The sequence below is a fragment of the Pteropus medius genome, unplaced genomic scaffold, assembly GCF_902729225.1.
Source record: "Pteropus medius unplaced genomic scaffold, Ma_sr-lr_union100, whole genome shotgun sequence".
NCBI lineage: Eukaryota > Metazoa > Chordata > Mammalia > Chiroptera > Pteropodidae > Pteropus > Pteropus medius.
Window position 1 is genome coordinate 2313276 of NW_024353907.1, and position 16861 is coordinate 2330136.

Sequence of the window (16861 nt, forward strand, 5' to 3'; positions counted from 1 at the left end):
ATGGAACTCCTGGCCTTCAACACACACACAAATATTGTTTCTCCATACTTTAAATTTTTGCAGTCATTTTAATTGGGACTGTGAAGGTAGAGAGGTTCAACTAAATATCAGTACTCAAGATTTAAACTCACTCTAAATTCCCTTTTTTTCCTCTCACTTCTCTTTTTTGATAAATTTATGTTCCTATGGATACTGTGTTTAAATAGGCATATCTTATTTTAAGAAAATTTAAGTTATACAAATCTGAATCTCATTTAGCTTGAACACAAGAGATGGTCAATAAGGTAAGTTGGATAAATGAATGACAAAAAATACAAATTACAGAAAGATGACTTTAAAATAATTCTATGTATTACAAAAATATCATAAATCTATAATTTATGCTCAAATATTCATGACTAAATAGGGTTTAAAATGAAATGTACCTATATGGACAGCATAAGCATTCATCAAATTTATTTTTACTTGTCTGCTTCTTCTTAAGACCTGATTTTATAATACATAAAAGGGAGAAAAGATGTAGCTAGAATGTTAAAATATTCTTCTTTTAGCTTTATCACTAATTAACCATATAACTGGTGCAAACCACTTAAAATCTTTGTTTGCTGGTTAACCTTTGAGTCAAAATTAGAAAATGAACACTTGATAACCACAGGACAGGGCAGTACTATTTAAAGGATTAAGAAAATGATGTATATATAACAGAGCTTTGGAGAGAAAATGAATGTATAAAAATACTGAATAACATATAAATCAGTGTAGGATGCAAAGCTGGAAGCTTAAAAATACTGTCAAAACCACATTTAAAATAGTCTTTTCACATCCTTATGGAATCTATTGAGCAAAGCAATTAAAAAACACTTGATATTACTAAGAGAAGAAGTTCAGACTCACTGCTTAAAATAAGACTTCCTAGAAAAATAATTCGGACTAGAACAAGGGGGTCACTCTATCCAATGGAAATCACATTGCTAATCATGGAGCTTCATACGTGAATAGAGAAAAATGAATATTCAAATATTCAATATTAAAGATACAAAAGAAAAACAGTACTTAGAATATAAAATATAAAGAAAAAATACTTAGTACAAAATATATGTATATGAAATTTACCAAATAGTATATACATATATTCAGAGGGAATAATATGAGAACTGGGGCAAAAACACTCCTTCATACCATCATTTTGAGATATGTATGTTAAAAGGCTGGATTCTACCCCAAAGAGTCAGAAGAAAGATGCTTAGGTATCTTTTATGTTCTCCAATACAATCTATAATTCTAGTAATTATTAATAAACTAGACCCCCAGTACATTGGATTATCCTACTGATTTCAAAGTATATTATTTAATTCCCACAAGTGCATCAATAGCTGAGATCATAAAATGGATACTTGATATGGAAAGGCTCCTTTATCAAAACCAAACTAATACAGACCAACCCAGTTACAGAGCATCTGCTAAGTTCAAAGCTCTATGTGGAGGGTATAACACAATAAGTCAATCTCTCCAGCTACAAGGATTGTACAGTCAAATAAGAGAGATTAGACTATATGCAAATAACTGCAAAACAAAGTATGGTACTGCCAAATAATTATACTGCATTAGAGATAAAGCTAAAAGCCATTTGGAAAGACTCAATAATGTTTTTAAAATCCATGCAGGATACATTACTGAGCACCTGCTATGTGTCAGGCACTGTGCTACGCTCTGAGAATCCAAAGATTAATGAACATGGCTAACATTAAGTTATAATGGGTCAGGCAGTGTGTTAAGTGCTTTTACACCCTAACTCATTTACTCCTCAAAAGACATCTATAAAGTAGATAATATTGTGATCTTTGTTTTAGGGGGTTAAGTAATTTCCCAAGGTCTCAGGTAAGCGAATGTGACAGCTGGAATTAGAACTCAAGCTCCCTAGCTTCAGAGGCCATAAGTTAACCATTATTTCCTGAACTAGCACAAAATCCCCACCAAACTCCAGCTCAGTGGAGGACACAGAGAAGAGTAGTCAGGCTATTGTAACAGGTTTGAAAATGCTCAGTAGGAAGAAGGGCCAAACCACCTGGACCACTACGAGATGACTTCTAAAATGGATCTTCAAGACTGAGAGATGGAGGAAGAACTGCACACATGGACCAGAGAGGAAGGGCATTCTCTATAGAGGGGGAACAGCATGTGCAAAGTTACAGCAGCATGGTAGCATATGGTACATAGGGTCCTGCAAGTTGTTCTGTGTGGCTGAGGGCTGAGTGGGGAAGGGAGAGCAGAAGAGATGAGAGTAACAAAGTTCAAGAGCCAAAAGATAGGTCCCTGGGCCGTGCAAAGTTAGGTCAAAGGATTCTAAACATTTTAGAAGTTAATTCTGTAGCAGGGAATCAGATTGAAGGCAGAGATGTCATTGAAAAGGCTACTCTCTAGATAAAAGATACAAACTAGGATGGTAGCAGAAGCCTTGGAGACTGATGAAAGGGGGATTTCAGAGGGAGATGAGAGAGGACTTGGGATCAACTGATCAGTGACAAAGAGAGGGTAATGGTAGTTCTCTTGTTTGAACATAAAAATATATAATTTAGTGACAACACATTGATATAACTCAAATAATAAGCCAATGTGGACCAGTCTCAGCTTGGTAGTATATTCAAAGAAAAGGCCAGGCAATTCGACACCAATTGAAAGAGGTCTCATCTTAGACCTCTGAAGAAACTCTAAAGATGATCCAATTTATGCTCCATATCCTCACTTCCCCTAAAAAATGCCTTTCTCTTCTTTTTTGATTCTCATATGTCCCGCATTTCCTCACCATCGGCTTAGTCTATAGTATCTCTCTCCTTCTTCCTCCCTCCACTTCTCTCCAGCTCTTCTCCCTTTCTTACGTTCCCCAAAGCCCAAGAATCTGGCAGCAAGCAGGGCATAAGGAAAAGGAGAAAGCTGGAAACACACAGTAACAATATTATCCCCATCACATAACAGTAAGAACCAAAGCATCAATTAATAAAGCTGACTGTTAAAAGCCCACACGACCAGAACTGAAAACAGAGTTTTATTTTTGATATTCAAACATAAATGCAAAAATAAATGCCCTGAAAAGCTAGATTAAAAAATCAACAAGTCTACGGCCATGCCACCCTGAACGTGCCCAATCTCATCTGATCTTGGAAGCTAAGCAGGGTTGGGCTTGGTTAGTATTTGGATGGGAGACCACCTAGGAATACCAGGTGCCGCAGGCATTTAAAAAAAATCAACAAGTAGAACCAGACAGAGAATAAAAAATGCTCAAAACAGATTTTACATTTTAAGCTAAAAAGGAGGGAAGAACAATGGCGGACTGCAAAGGAAGTAAAATTTTAATTAAACATAAAAAGGCCTACATGGAGTTTCTAGAACCTAGATGATGATAGTGTAAAATCTTTGAGAACAAGTTCAGAATAATTGGAATGTACACACAGTTGTAGCAGCCTATTACTCACTACTATTAGTCTCAAATAATAAAAAAATAAATAAAATAATAAAGGTAGTTATGTATCATCTTTCCTCCTAAAAAGCCATTAAGTGAATTTGCAAAAACAAAAGACATGACAAAATTTCTTATTTAAATAAGACTTTTGAAACTACCCTAATATCCACTGCACAAATGCAACACTGGAGAACAATTGGGAAGAGCAAAGTATCAATAGCTTAATGGCTAATTTTTATAACTCACTGGTCTCAATGGTGGGCAGCATCTCCAAACTTATTCTTCTGGAATATGCTGGAATTCATGCCAAAGAAAAATGCAAAAGTCCTGCAGCACAGGTGAGGACTGGGATAGTCCCAGCTTATGCTTAACTTTCCCTAGGAACACCACCCTCCCATGTAAGAAAATAAACCAAGTATTAGGCAAAGGAGGAGAGTTAATTCTTCATGACTACCAACAATAAGCAGGGCACTTGACATGCATTGTCCATCTGATGCTCACAGCAATTCTGAGGTGAGTTTGTTAATCTTACTTGACAGATGAGGGAATTAAGACCAAGAGAGGTTAAAAACTGTATACTTAAAATGGACATTTTATCACATGTAAATTACACCTCAATAAAATTGATTTGAAACATTAAAATAAGGTTTACCTCAATAAAGTTGATTAAAAGATGAAATAGGTAATAAATAGTAAATCCAGGTTCTAGATCCATCTGTTTAACTGAATAGCCTTGCTCTCTCCACTACACCAAGAGCTTTCCGTTAGGGGGAAATTGCGGGAGGACCATATTCTCAAGGGATACCCTGACCACTGTACACAGAATTCATTTCAAACAACACTCCATTTGGGGAGACATGCACCCTGGGTCCAACTGCAGGGACAAAGGGAAGAGAAAAGACCCTGACGTTGGTAGTGGTACTCTCCAAAGAGGAAACAGGAGAAGTCAGCAACTGCAAGGCCTGAAGCAGAGGAAGATGAAGTAGGGAAAGGGAAGAAAGGCAAATAAGGCACTCACAATGTAAGGTGAATAAAAATTGATGAAAGTAAAGAGAATGAGGATGAAGAGACTGGCAAAGTCCAATAAAAGAGAAAAAATAGAGAAAATGTCAAAAGAATGAAAGGGACAAGGGTAAGGAGGTTGAGAGATGGAGCTTAAGAAAAAGAAATGAGACAACTTTGAAAAGAGATAAGCATTTCTGCCTCCCTTTGAATAATGTGGCATTCATGCCCTCCCTTCTACCTCCCATTTCTGATGTCCTAGAATAAACTACCATGCTCCTTCAATTATTTATACCTCTGATAAAAGTTTTATGATAATGACATGTGTCACTGGAGAATATTCTTTATTAAAAGAACTATTACCACACTAAACAGTACAATGAATTTCATAGTCAAAACAGGTATTTAAAGAGGAGCATAATTAACATAAGGATATGAACAATTCCAACATCTTAAAATGTTTAAAAACCTCTGAAAGGGGTTGGGAGAGTAATGTATTTGAAAAAATAAAACTAGCATGTTTAAAAATACAGGGATATGAATCCAGAGGATGAAAACCGATTATACAAATACCCAGAAATCCACCATGATGTATTTTATTACATGAATTGGCTGCACTTTGTTTACATACATACATCTTATCAAAGCTGTGCCTCAAGTCTTAAATCCCAAACAGTGAGCCAGATGCCAGAGAGGACACACTGTAAGATTCCACTTATATGAAGTTCAAGAACAGGCAAAACTAATCTACAGTAAGGGAAGTCAGAGCAATGGCAGAGGGCTGAATGAAAGAGGGCATGAGAGAACTTTCTGGGGTAGTAGAGGTATTCCATATGTTGTCTGGGGTGGTAGTTACACAGATGTATACATTTGTCAGGATTCATGGAACTGTATGCTTAAAATGGGCATATTTTATTGTATATAAATTACACCTCAATAAAGTTGATTTGAAACATTAAAATAAGGTTTACCTCAATAAAGTTGATTAAAATAAAGACTCGATAAAGTTCTAAAGGAATACAGTTATTGTGTATCCTGATTGTGGTGGTTGTTACACAAATCTATACATGTGATAAAATTTCATGGAACCATAAACTAAGGAGAAAATGTGAGTGCATCTAAAAACTGGTGAAATTCAAATAAGGTCTGCAAGTTTAATATGACATCAATGTCAATTTCCTGGTTTTGATAATGTACTAGGGTTTGTAAGATGTCATCATTGAGGAAAGCTGGGGAAAGAGTACACAGGAACTGTCTTGGACTGTTACTGTGATTTCGAAAATATTTTTTTAAAAAGAACACAGATTATACAGTCAGTATTTGTACTATCACACATCATCAATGTTACAAAGGAGTGAGCTTACTATAGGGTAGAATCCTGCAAATACAAAATTGAGGAAGGTAAATAAATGTTTAAATGTTTCCAGCCTGCCATTATCAGCTGGCGTTGGTGCTCCTACAAGCTGGGATGGCAGCCACAGCAAGGCCTTGTTGTTCTCCTATTGTATATGAACACTTTCAGAGAACATCAATCTCAGACAAGGCCAGTCTGTGACTGTGATAGATCAAGATAAAACCAAGACCATTCCATAACCGTGTCTGAACACAGACAGAATGTGAACATTGTCCAAGCCTTGAAATGTCAAACGTCCCACTCTCCTAGTTCACAGGAGTGATGCCTGCTTCTCTCCCAATTAGAGCTGTAGCCTTGCTCTAGTCTGCTCTCACTATAAGTGAGATTAAAACACACAATCATAGAAGCATCCCAGCTTCTTGATAGCAACCTATCCAGAGCAAGGCCCCACTTCCTTAAGCCTTCCCCAAGATCACCTAACACAAGTCCAAATCCTATAATAAGTCTTTTCTAACTCATGCTTACTTAGACATCCCCTGATTACTCAGGGTGTTTTCCCTCACTGCATTGAGTAATAAATCAACTTGTTCAATTAAAAAAAATCAAGGTGACCTAACAGATCAAATTATATTTTATAAATTTATTTTTATTTTGTTCAAAATAAATTCACACAGTACTACATAATCAACTCACCACAAACCCGCTGTCAAATGCAAAGTTATTAAAATTCTAATTCTGTGGTCAGTCATTTTGATTATAATTATTATGTTTATAATACATGGAAAAAATGAAATAACATTTTTAAATGCATGCATAACCCATTGGATCGACCTTTATCTTGCCACTTACTATAATAGAGTCATTTGCAAACTAACAAACAAATTAGGCTAACTAGAAGCCATTGACAAATGAAAAAAAATAAGAGTATAATTGTAGAGTCGATGTAAATGGTGTTTAACATCCAGGCGAAAGTCACATAAAAACCTTCAGTCATTTGAAAATTTCTAACTAGTCTGACTTTTTGATAACAGCAGCTAATAATAGATCATATACGATAGCAACAGAAGCATAATATAAACTACTAAATGCCAAATTTCAATTAATAATGAAGCAATAAGGTGCCTGGTATAATTAGAAAGCCCTAGGCCAGGAGATCCAGGGTCTGGGCTCAGTTCTAGGATGAACAAGCTGAATCTGCCTTTAGTCATAGACTAAATGTCACAAACTAAGACTAAAGTATTGGGTATGGTAAAATGGCATTAGAGATCTGCTAGACAAGCCCCACATTACAGTTAAGAAAACTGAGGCTCAGATAGGTAAAGTGACTAAACCACAATCACACAGAGTTATGTGAAAGTGAATAAAGGAAACATCATTTAAAATCATCAGAGTCAGGAAACCCTGAACAGATAGCTCTCATATACTATAGCCACTGCTATCTGCAGACTCCAGCAGGAAGAAATATACCTGTACTCCCCAATAGGAAGAGGTTTACTTTACTACTCCAGTAGGAGGAAGGAAGATTTTCTCCTTGCCTAGTAACAATTCAGCCAATGAGAAGCCATCACCACCGTGAACTCTCACTCTCCTCCAATGGACTTTCACTCACAACCACCCCTCCCAACTTCCTCCTTTTCTTTATAAAGTAACACTCCCCTCCTTTATTCTCTGGACTTGCCTATAGTTTGCCATAGTTTGCAAGTCCCAAATTGCAATTCCTCTGCTATTCCTGAATAAACTCATTTTTACTGTTAAAATAAATGGCTATTTGATTTGTAAGGTTAGTATTACATGACAGTTCCAGTGCCTTCAACCCTAGCTCCTGCCCCACTTCTTGTAAATGATTCCTCATTTATAGAGTGAGAACAATCATCCACATTTGCTACTTCCTCATGGAGGCACTGGGATGATGACTGGAGATAATTAGTGTGAGTGAATATGTGCTTGTTTGTATTTAAAGGAATTCAGTAAAAAAATAAATAAACTAGTCTTTCGGGGTGGATGAAGTATGAGGCAAAATTACACCTGGCTGTTTGCATAAATCCTCCCAATGCCAGGGATTTTAAGCAAGTAGAACTGTGTTTCTCAATGGCAGCAGTACTGGCATTTTAGGTAGAACATTGTCTCCACTGTGGGGTTGCCCTTCCCACACTGCAGGATGTAAAATATATGGTTGGCCCCCAGCTACTCAATAGCAGCAGTACATCCTGGTCACTGCTGGCTCCCGGGCAAGGCGATTTAAAACATCAAAATTAATGCAAAAATTCAGGATGAACAAAATATGTCAAAATGTTAAATAAGATGGAATCAGTATTACTGATTTTTCCTTTTTTGCCTCAGGTTCCAATACGGCTCAGTTTGGCAGTTACTGATCCTGTATTTAAAATGTTCACATTTTGCTCATCATGAATTTTTCAATTCAATTTTTAAGATATTTCATTAAAATATTAACATGTTATCTAGCTTGATTACTGAGTTTTGGGGGATCCTTAAATTTTGCACCCAAGGCAAGTGCTTCGCTCGCCTCAACCTAGCCCAGTGATGCCCCCAGTCATTGTGATAACCCAAAACACCTCCATACATTTCCAAAGGCCTCCTTGGGTTGAGAATCTCTGAAATAGGGGCTGATTTTTCTCATATAGCAAGAAGTTCAGAGAGAGACAGCCCAGGCCTGAAAACAGTAGCTCCATGATGCCAGCAGAGCCCTAGGTCCTCTTTATTTCTGCTGTGCTCACAAGATGTCTGTTGTGTCCTTAGGAATTATGTCCTAGTTCTGGGCAGGAAAAACATGCCAGCTGAGCCTGACTCCTTAGAAAAATAACTTTTCCAGGAGCCACACACAATAAACCTTAACTCATGTACCATTGGCCAGATGAGTCATGTGGCAGCCCTAGCAGCAAGGAGCCTGGGAGCCCGGGAAGGTGAACGCTTTTAAGTGGTCACCTCTCCAGCCCGAATAAAACTGGTATTCTCTCTGTAAGAATGAAGGGCAGGGGAGTGGAGAATAAAACAGCTAGAAATGTCGCAATGGAGGCTATATGGGATAATAAATGCTGGCTCTTTTTGGTGACTGCAATTATCATCTTCTCTGTAATTTGATGGTCTGCCTCAGCAGAGCATTTTGATGATCACTTTTAGAATTATGGAAAAAATTGAAATGTTCTCTTAGGCTGGGCTCCTCAGAGCATAGCCTAAAACGGATTTAGATGTATGTGATTTGTTATCGGCACACTCATAGGAGAAACTGGAAGGGAGCAAGGAGAACAGCTAAAGGAAGGGATGAATTCTCACATGAATTTTTGCCTTGGCCAGATGCACAGAGGCTATGAGCCTATATCGGAATACAGAGGTGCTTGCGTTGAAGAAGCTCAGCTTTTTACTTTTGACAAATCAGTCAAGCATTTGCTGCCAACTCTTGTGGTGAAGGGGATAGTGTCACCTCTCAGGTTTCTCTGTGTGATGCAATCAATGCCCAATGGCCAAGAGTGACACTCAAAGGGGGTTATAAATGTGAGTACTTGCTACAGCTAGGATAAGATGGGTGCCCCACCCTTAATGTGGATCTGGGTGGGCACCAAGAGCATCTACTACAAATATTAATTTTGATACACTTTCCAAGGAACTGCCTTTATTTCTACTTTGCATTGTTTGAGAATGTAACCCTAGATATAGTACTATGATTAAAAGCTATTGGGAAAATTGACAATGAGTTGAAAATGTCTCATTTTTAAGAAAAAGGGTTAACAGGTATTGACTTGTTTTGTTGAACCATGAATCTAGAAAGCACTTTATAATTTGTTATGGATATTAACCAAGATCCAGCCTGTAGTTCACAATCTCATCAGAGCATGTAAATATTTCATAGTCTTAGCGTCTAGTTTAAAGCTCGATGAATATTTAATTGAAGTTGACCAACAAAATAACTGAAAGAATTATGTTGCATTTAGTTAGGTCTAAAACGAGAAGCTCTTCATTTTCTAAAGTAGTTGGAAGCTAAACTTATTCCAACTTCATGAAATATTCTACATAATTTTAGAAGTAATTAAAGGGCTCTAAAATAGGCTTGAAAGGTACATATTACATATTGAGAAAAACATGAACTAAAAGGAATTTTCAACTTCAAATGCAAGAGAATAGTTTAATATATTGTGGCCTACAACATTACTTAGTCAGCAGTGGATTAGTTTCAATTCTCTTTTTTGACACAAGAAGTAAAAGTGAAATCTTTTCTTTGGCCCTAGCCAAATCAAATATTATAGAATGGTGATATGCAAACACCTATGAGATTGATATTAACAGGAAACCATGCATGATCCATCCAAATAAGTCAGCCCATAAATTATTTCTGAACTCTGGGTCAGCACTGAGCAGGTACTGAAAATAATTTGAGAGAGAGAGAGAGAGAGAGAGAGAGAGAGAGAAATGGTCCATGTTCGATATAGAGATGGTTTCCTGGAAAAGAAGCTTCCCTGCAGTCTGTTAAGATCTCCATAAGTGTCAGAACTGGGCTTCAAAAAAATATGTGCTCTAACTTATTGTCCCTAACACTGATGACATAGGACATGTCACTTCTACCAAACTGGAAAACATTTTAATTAGAATCAAAGTATTGTCAACCAATCTATGTTAAAGCTGCTAAAAACCACCTGATAAACAGTATACTAAGGTTTAAGTTCTTATCCAATCCTGAATTATTTTTTAATTACAGAGCCTAAATAATCTAATAACAGGTTCTTTTTTGGAGAAAAGAACAGGGGGCGGTGATACAGGATTGTCAATAAAACACAGCATATCCATATAACTGCCTTATGGGAAATAACTGATCAACTTGGTGTTTTCCCCTTTGACCTCAGTACCCTTTAAAAGATATTCAAATGGATTACCTTTTGCAAATGTCAATATGCCAGTATATGTGTGTGTGTTATGTGTACAAACACACATAACATTAAGATCAGACTCTTATCTAATAATGATACTTCCTTCCTTCACTTTTACAATGATTGCCGAGTCACCCTTTGGTCCTCTGACCAGCCTGACCGGACTCTCAGTATCTATAGAAGGACAGCTTATCCTGTCCGGGGGAGGAGATGAGAGATAGGTTGATAAGCATTAATCAACAAAGGTGAACATGTGGCGTCCTGAACCAATGTGCCTGGTCAGAAAAGGAGCGGTGATAACTTTTCTTTGTTTAGGGTACTTTTGTTCTCAAATGTGTCTTTTCATACTTCTAGCCTTAATATTTACATTGAGGACTCTTATTTTCTCAAATATACTTAATATTTAGTACATGTAACATTTTAAGATTGCATTTCTCTCAATGTCATGTAACTTACCTGTCTATCAAAAGCTACCCAGGATGGTACGTCGCTTCCAATTTCTTTAGTAAATACACTGTATTTAGGCTTCGTCTTTTCCCTGAGAAGGGGTTCTCCACCTATTCCAGGTTTACCTTCACTCAGCAGCATCCTAACATTATTTAAATAGCTCAAATGCTGAGATTTGTGGAACTTCTCCTTTCCCACCTATGAATACAAGAGATAACATAAAATGACCAAAATTACTCTTTATGGCTTTTCTTATTTGTTTTAAAAGGTAAACAGATTTCTCATCATTTATTTTTCCCATTACAAAATGCATATTAAAGTGGCAAATAATTATGATCAATCTCTATCCATAAAGTTATGCCACATTTCAAATTCGATTCATTTTAACAAGTTCAAAATTTTGAAAAGCAGTAAGAATAAACCCAATGCTCCATGCTATTTAAAACATTTAAAAATAACTATTACCACAAGTGAACATTTAGAACATTAGCTTGCTAACTAGTCTAGTCTCCCTATTTGTCAAGAATGCAAATAGGAAAAAAAAACTCTTCTACTTCAGAATAAAAATCTAAGTTTCCCCACAGAAGTCTAAACACTATTTTCACCAAAACAGAGAATAAAATATTTTTTCTCATTAAAATAAATGTAACAGGAAGTTCTCCAGAGCTGACATTCTCGTCCTAATTGTAGAACCTTGCCTTCCCTCTTCCTCAATTGCCTCCCATCTTTTCTAGGGAATCTGGGCAGAGAGGAAAGACCGAATAATGCTATTAAGGGCTGGCAAAATTGTGAGCCAGCATCAACTCATATGCACTGCTAGTAAGAAAATAAAACAGAAGAATCCCTCTAAGGAGAGAGATGGCAATACCTAGCAAAGTGAAAAGTGTATGTACCCTATGTCCTAGCAAGTCCACTCTGAAATATCTTTTGCGCTGTGCACGAGGAGCTATATATCAGATGATCTGTTAAAGCATTGTTTGTACGAGTGAAAAGTAGGAAACAACCTAAATGTCCATGAGTAGCAGAAAACATACCTCAATTGTGTTCTTTTTATAAAATGGAATATTAATACAGAGGTCTAAAATCACATATGTCAATATAGACAAATCTCAAACGATGTCAAGCAAAAAAAATAGGTATAGTAGAAGGGTACATAAAATTTGATAATTCCACATATATAAAGCTTGAAAATATTCAAAATACAGTGTTATTTATGGATAATATAAGCATGGAAATGACAAGTAGCAAATTCAAGATAATATAATATCCATAATATATGATATATGACAATAAATATCATATATATCATAATGAAATTTGTCTACCCCATAGCCATGCAAAAAAAATAAAACACTTCAGGTACTATTGAAGCTCTCTCTCAGAGTTCATGCCCTTGCCTCCTTCTCTACAAGTAACCATTATCTTTAATTTGCTGCTTAAAGTTGAACACTTAGACAGACCTATATACAGCCAGAGCAATGGCCTCTTGCAAAGCATGATGCACTGGCAGGGAAGTATGAGAGGAAGTTCAAAAAGACCTTTGTTTGTTTGTCTTTTCTTATTTCAAGACAACCTACTGAATGAGAAAATATTTGCAGATCATATATCTAATAAGGGGCTAATCTCTAAAATATACAAAGAACACACACAACTTAATAGTAAAAAGAAACCCGATTTAAAAAATGGGCAGAGAATCTGAGTAGATATTTTTCCAAAGAAGGCATATACATGGCCAATACATATGAAAAGATGTTCAACATCACTAATCATCAGGGAAATGCAAATCAAAACCAAATTGAGATATCACCTCTCACCAGTTAGAATAGTTATCAAAAAATAACAAGTGTTGATGAAGATGTGGAAAAAAGGGAACCCTCATGCACTGGTAGTAGGAATGTAAACTGGTTCAGCCACTAAGGAAAACAGTATAGAGGTTCTTCAAAAAACTAAAAATAGAGCTGCCAGATGACCTAGAAATTCCACTTCTAGGTATTTAACTGAAAATTAAAACACTAATTTGAAAAGATACATGCACCCCCCTATGTTCATTGCAACACTGTTTACAATAGCCAAGACATAGAAACATCCTAAGTGTCCATCAATGATGACTGGATAAAGAAAAAGTGGTATATATAATGGAATATTATTCAGCCATAAAAAGAATGAAATCTTGCAATTTGAGAAAGCATGGATGGACCTTGAGGGTATTATGCTAAGTGAAATAAGTCGGAGAAAGACAAATATTGTATGAAACCGAAGCTCATAGACACAGAAAAGAGATTGGTGGTTACCAGAAGTGGAACATGGAGGCTGGGGATGAAATGAGTAAAGGAGGTCAAAAGCTACAAATTTCCAGGTATAAAATAAATAAGTCATGGGATGTTATTGTATAGCATGGTGACTATAGTTAATAACATTGTATTGTATATTTGAAAGTTGCTAAGAGAATAATTATTAAAAGTTCTCATCACAATAAAAAAAATTTTGTAACTATACAGGTGTCCCCAATCCCCAGGCTGCTGATGCATGGCCTGTTAGGAACCAGGCCTCACAGCAGGAGCTAAACTTCATCTGTATTTGCAGCTGCTCTCCAGTACTAATATCACTGCCTCAGTTTATCAGGCATTAGATTCTCATAGGAGCACCGGTCTCTGGTGCCAAAAAGGTTGAGGACTGCTGATGTATGGTGATGGATGTTAACTAGATTTATTGTACTGATCATTTTGCAATATATATAAATATTAAATCATTACATTGTATACCTGAAACTAATGTGATATTATATGTCAATAATACCTCAATAAAATGCCCAATATTAAAAAGAAAAGACCTCATTTCCTCTTATAGTGAAGGCAGCCCGGAAGAATAGGGAAAAGCCTGAACAGCCCTGCCCAGGGTAGCTGGGCCACAAAAGCCGCCCTAAGCAGATAAGATTAACAGCCCAGCTTGAAGGTTTCAGGAGAAAAGGTAAAAGCAGTGGTTAGGATGATGAGCTGCAGCCTGGCTCTCTTCCTTAGAGAATCCATTGCCAACACCTCTTCCAGCCTCCCCAAATACCTGCCTACTCACACACATTCACACGCACACTCAGGTTACCACAAGTCAGTCCCAAATCAATATAGCAAAGCAAAAGTTGGGCTGGTTAAAATGAATGGTGAATAATATAGAATTTTATAAGCAAGTTCCCTCTTTTAAAGCAAGTAATTTCAGGTAAACACAAACTCATCTCAGGACAAACCAGTAAATGTTTCCTAAGCATTTACTATATTCCTTGCTTTGTGCCAGATATACTAGCTAAAATAAGCATAAGACTCAGCCCCTGCCCTGAAGAAGAAACCCATGATCTTGCTGATGAGGCAAAATTTAGATATATAAAACAACAATATAGTTACCATTTTTGACCACTTACTATGAGCTGGACCCTTTACTAAAAGTTTTATGTATATTATCACATTTCACCATCACAAAACCATCTCATAGATGTTATTACTGACATTTTACTGATAGGGAAACAGGCAGACTAAGGTAGACTAGCACACCCACAGTTACACAGTAACTAATGAAGCCTGCATCTGAACCTAAGTTCATGTGATCCTAAATTCTGATAAGTTTATCCACCCAGAGCCATATGCAGCCAGTCTGGAGTAGTAGTGTTAAGGTCCTGTGAATAACTGGATACTGTCTTGGGCCTGGAGGAATGGGATGAATTAAACATGAGAGGAAAGGCAAGGTGGAAAGGCAAGTGTGTTCCAGGGAGGGTTATGAGTGATACACTGCAGCTGAACTGACAGCATCTAGTGTGAGGGGCAAGAGAGGAGTGAGACTAATAAAAAGGATAAGTTCAAATTTAGAAGGAGGATGAGATAGAATAGAATATGTGAGTAGGTCTATATTATGGGAAGCCTCACATTTAAATACTATATACATCTGAAACTCTCCTTGAGCAAGGATGAAATATAATGAAAGAGTGTTAGAGATGGCCATGTTCTAGATGGACTGAAAACCATTTTATAGCCTTGGAATGGCAAGAATTGGAAAGCTAGATAATATCAAAGGTTGGCGAGAACATGGGGAAGCAGAAACCCTAGTACTTTGTTGATGGGCAAGTTAACTGTCATTCTGGGAAGCAATATAGTACTACTTGGCAAAATTAGAGATGTGTGTTCCCTATGATTCAAGAATCTCACTCCTGGATACATACCTTAGAGAAATTCTGACAGTAGCCAATAAATGGATATGTATGAGAATGTGTTGGTATTTGGGGGGAGTTGGAGGCAACCTACATATCCATGTTGATGGAATGAATAAGAAAAGATGACTTAATGGATAAGTACACTATGGTGGATGTTAACTTCACCTCACTGCTTAGAAGCAATAAATTACATGTATTAGCTCAGGCTGACGTAACAAAATTCCATGGATTGGGTGGCTTAAACAACGGGAATTTATTTCTCACAGTTCTAGAGACTTGGATGTCCATGATAGTGGTCAATTTGGCTGCCCAGTGAGGGCTCTCTTCTTGGCTTGCAGACTGCCAATTTATCACTGTGTCCCCATATGGCCATGAAAGAAAGAGAGCAAGCTCTCTGGTATCTTTTCGTAAATAAGAGCACTAATCTCATCATGGGGGCCCCATCCTCATGACCTCATTTAAAACCTAATTACCTCCCAAGGCCCCATGTCCAAATACCCTCACACTGGGGGATTAGGGCTTCAACATATAAGTTTTGTGCAGACACAATTCATTCCATAGCATCGGATGTGCATATGGCAATATAGACAGATCCTTAAAATATATTATTGGGTAGGAAATCTACAGCCCACAGTATTATTTATATTTTTTTAAAAAACACAAAATATGATACATATTTTACGAGGACACATACAGATTCAAGAATGTATACCAAAGACATGTGAATGAAGGCCCACATAAAAGTGGAGAGGGAATGAGAGGATCGGGAATGATGAGGAATAAAATTACATAAAACATGAGAGAGACCTTGCACAGATTAATGATGATATTGCGCCAGAAACAGAGGAAGATAATTAATTCACTTCTTTGCACTTGACATTTTACAAAAATGATGGATTAGAATGAGAGGTGAGAGGTAGGCAGACTAGGCAAGCTGCTAGCACAGCCGAGTAGGTACAATGTGAGAAAGGCATGCACAAGGGTGAAGACAATGGGAATGGGAAGCAACGAATGTCTATAAAACAGGGACCCTCAAACTGTGTTTAAGGAAGGGCAAGTCTGATAGTTTTCTCCCCAAATCATTTTAGACTGATACTTTTGTAATATGCAATAAAATTAATTACAAGAAATTAAAATAAAAACAAAGACATAAAAACTTGCAAGCCCACTGATCATACTCTTGGATATCATGGCAATGTCAAATTGCTAAATAAGTTTCTAAAGACTCCCAATATCACAAACGCACACCATGCTTTGAGCAGTGCTGCTATAGTGGACATCAGGTAAAGAAATCAACATCTGTGATTGAATGTATTAAAAAAGAGTGATGGCAAGGTGTGGGAGGGTGATTTGAAAGTTTCATGTGAGCTTCACTTTCACTTTGAAAGTGAGTGGTGGGAGGAAGAAAAACAAGGAGGATGAAGTACTTCCACAACCTGGCTCCTTAGCCTACATATTTGGTGCAGCTTCCAAACATGTTTCTACCAGCACAGGTTGAATTTCTCATTCTGAAATTTCTGAAGGAGACTAAA

The 16861-nt window shown here is 36.9% G+C and overlaps 1 protein-coding gene and 1 non-coding gene across 2 annotated transcripts in view; one reads left to right on the forward strand and one right to left on the reverse strand.

The window, feature by feature from the left end:
* Window positions 1–16861, reverse strand: part of EFHC2 (EF-hand domain containing 2) — a 168706-nt gene that overhangs the window by 133064 nt on the left and 18781 nt on the right. Inside the window, exon 2 of the mRNA XM_039851558.1 lies at window positions 11147–11335. Within this exon, the coding sequence (XP_039707492.1) occupies window positions 11147–11335 (189 nt within the window). The remainder of the gene's footprint in view (window positions 1–11146; window positions 11336–16861) is intronic.
* Window positions 3112–3230, forward strand: LOC120593706 (5S ribosomal RNA). Its single transcript, XR_005650415.1, has one exon. It is a non-coding gene; the product is annotated as a 5S ribosomal RNA (ribosomal RNA).